The sequence below is a fragment of the Suricata suricatta genome, chromosome 16, assembly GCF_006229205.1.
Source record: "Suricata suricatta isolate VVHF042 chromosome 16, meerkat_22Aug2017_6uvM2_HiC, whole genome shotgun sequence".
NCBI classification, from domain to species: domain Eukaryota; kingdom Metazoa; phylum Chordata; class Mammalia; order Carnivora; family Herpestidae; genus Suricata; species Suricata suricatta.
This window is the reverse complement of record NC_043715.1, coordinates 56617193-56619652: the sequence shown is the minus strand read 5'-3', so window position 1 is coordinate 56619652 and position 2460 is coordinate 56617193. Positions and strand designations below refer to the sequence as shown.

At 53.4% G+C, this 2460-nt stretch overlaps 1 protein-coding gene across 1 annotated transcript in view; it reads left to right on the top strand.

Annotated features, from left to right (window-relative positions):
* The window catches only part of SHISA7 (shisa family member 7), a gene marked incomplete at its 5' end in the record, with an annotated part of 6402 nt that overhangs the window by 3652 nt on the left and 290 nt on the right, over positions 1-2460 (top strand). The window contains 2 exon segments of the mRNA XM_029924399.1: positions 294-443; positions 2207-2458. Of these exon segments, the coding sequence (XP_029780259.1) occupies positions 294-443; positions 2207-2458 (402 nt within the window).

Below are 2460 nucleotides of genomic sequence, written 5' to 3'. Positions count from 1 at the left end.
GGCTGGGGGGTCTGGACTCTTGGATCTGAGGGAGGAGGGGCTGGGGGGTCTGGACTCTTGGATCTGAGGGAGGAGGGCCTGGGGGCAGGACTCCGGGGTCTGAGGGAAGAGGGGCTGGGTCAGGACTCCTGGGTCTGAGGGAGGAGGGGCTGGGGGCCTGGACTCCTGGGTCTGAGGGAGGAGGGGCTGGGGGCCTGGACTCCTGGGCCTGAGGGAGGAGGGGCTGGGGGCAGGACCCCTGGGTCTGAGGGAGGAGGGACTCACCTGACACCTGGCACTGCCCTCTGCCTCAGACTGGCGCGCTGCTCCGCCGCCCAGCCCCTCCTTGCACTACTCCACGCTGTCCTGCTCTCGGTCCTTCCACAACCTCTCGCATCTGCCCCCATCCTATGAGGCTGCTGTGAAATCGGAGCTCAACCGCTACTCCTCCCTCAAGAGACTGGGTGAGTCCCAGGAAGGGGAGGGGTGAAGGTGATGGGTTGGGGTCAGGGCCAGGGCCCGAGTCCAGGAGTGTGGACAGTGGCCCAATAGGCCTCTGAAGGTGCTTTTTGAAAATGCATATCCATGCCCCCCTAAGATCTATTGTATTTATCAGGACCTGTGTTTACAATTAAGAGAAATACAACTTAAGCCAAAAAAAAAAAAAAGGCAACTACATTGACTGGATACTGGAAAGTGAATGAATCATGACCTTCAGGTATGGCTAGATCCAGGAGTTCAAAAGCTGTCTCCCGGATTCTGCATCTCTTCTTTATTTGCAGACAGATTCTTCCTTAGTGGTACAAAGACTGACCTGAGAAATTTCAAGACGCCACTCTACTGGCAGAAAAGGGTCTTTCCCAAGGATTCCAGCATTCCTAGGTCTAGATCCCACTGGTCCAAATTGGGTCACATGGTCATCCCCGAACCAATCATTGTGATTCTATTCTGGACATTTCTGTCTCAGTGGCAAGAGCCTTCAAACATTGTATTATTTTTTTAACTTTACTTATTTATTTTTGAGAGAGAGAGAGAGAGAGTGTGAGAGAGTGGGGGAGGGGCAAAGAGAGGAGAGAGAATCCCAAGCAGGCTCCAGGCTATTAGCACAGAACCCAATGCAGGGCTCAAACCCACAAACCATGAGATCACAACACCAGTAGAGATTTAGTCAGATACTTAACTGACTGAGCCACCCAGGCGTCCCAAGCCTTCAAACATTTTAAACTGAGAGCCAGGGGCGCCGGAGTGCCTCAGTGGGCTGAGCGTCTGACTTTGGCTCAGGTCATGATCTCACAGTTCGTGAGTTCAAGCCCTGCATCCGGCTTTTGGATTCTCTATCTCCCTCTCTCTCTGCCCTCCCCCTAACCCCTCAAAAACAAATAGACATTTTTTAAAAAGATTCAGACTGAGAGCCACATTAAGGAATGCTTTTTATATTATGACCCCTAAGACACATATAACATGTGTATTTTTTAATTACAGGGAAGCTTTGAAATTTGTTATTACGAACATTTTCCAACATACTCAGGATTAGAGGAGACTGTAAAATGACCGCCATGTTCCCATCACTTAACTTGACAGTGAGACAGTTTCGTTAATCTAGACTCACTTCGCCCGGTTCTAGCGGATTATTTTAAAACAAACTCAGGGTATTGTCCCTGCATCCATTAGCATTTCAAAAACACAAGCAAAATAAAAATTTTAGGAATTGGTACTCATCCTTATAGCCCTAGTACATCTATGCTTTCTTTTTTAAATAACTTTTTAAGTTATTTATTTATTTTTAAGTCACCTCGACACCCCGTGTGGGGCCCCAACACCCAGCCCTGAGATCGGGGGTCGGATGTTTTACTGACTGAGGCAGCCAGGCATCCCTGTGTGGATGCTTTCTGAAATTTTCTTGTTCCATTTCATTTTCAAATGCCATTTACCATCCACAAAACTGACTTCAGAGCCCCTGAATAGGTCACGTCTCCAAGTCTGGGGGGGAGGGAAGGAAATCCCCCTACATCTGCTAGGAATCTGCATTTTGGTCACGCAGCTAGCCTGACGAGTTTGGCCGATTAAAATCTGGGACTCCCCTGTCCATGCCCAGGCTAGTAACGCCCAGGGCACTCCGGTGACCCCAGAGGTCCTCGTGGGCGTGGGACGTACCCAGCCAGGGGGGCGGGGAGGATCCGGGCCGGCGGGGGACTTACCTGTACGGCCTATTCCCCTCTCCCCCCAGCCGAGAAGGATCTGGACGAGGCCTACCTGAAGCGCCGGCACCTGGGCGAGATGCCCCGCGGGACGCTGCCCCTGCACGCCCTCCGGCGACCTGGCACCGGGGGCGGCTACCGCATGGACGCCTGGGGCGGCCCCGAGGAGCTGGGCCTGGCGCCCCCGCCCAACCCGCGGCGCGTCATGTCGCAGGAGCACCTGCTGGGCGACGCGGGCCGCGCGCGCTACGAATTCACCCTGCCGCGCGCGCGCCTGGTGTCG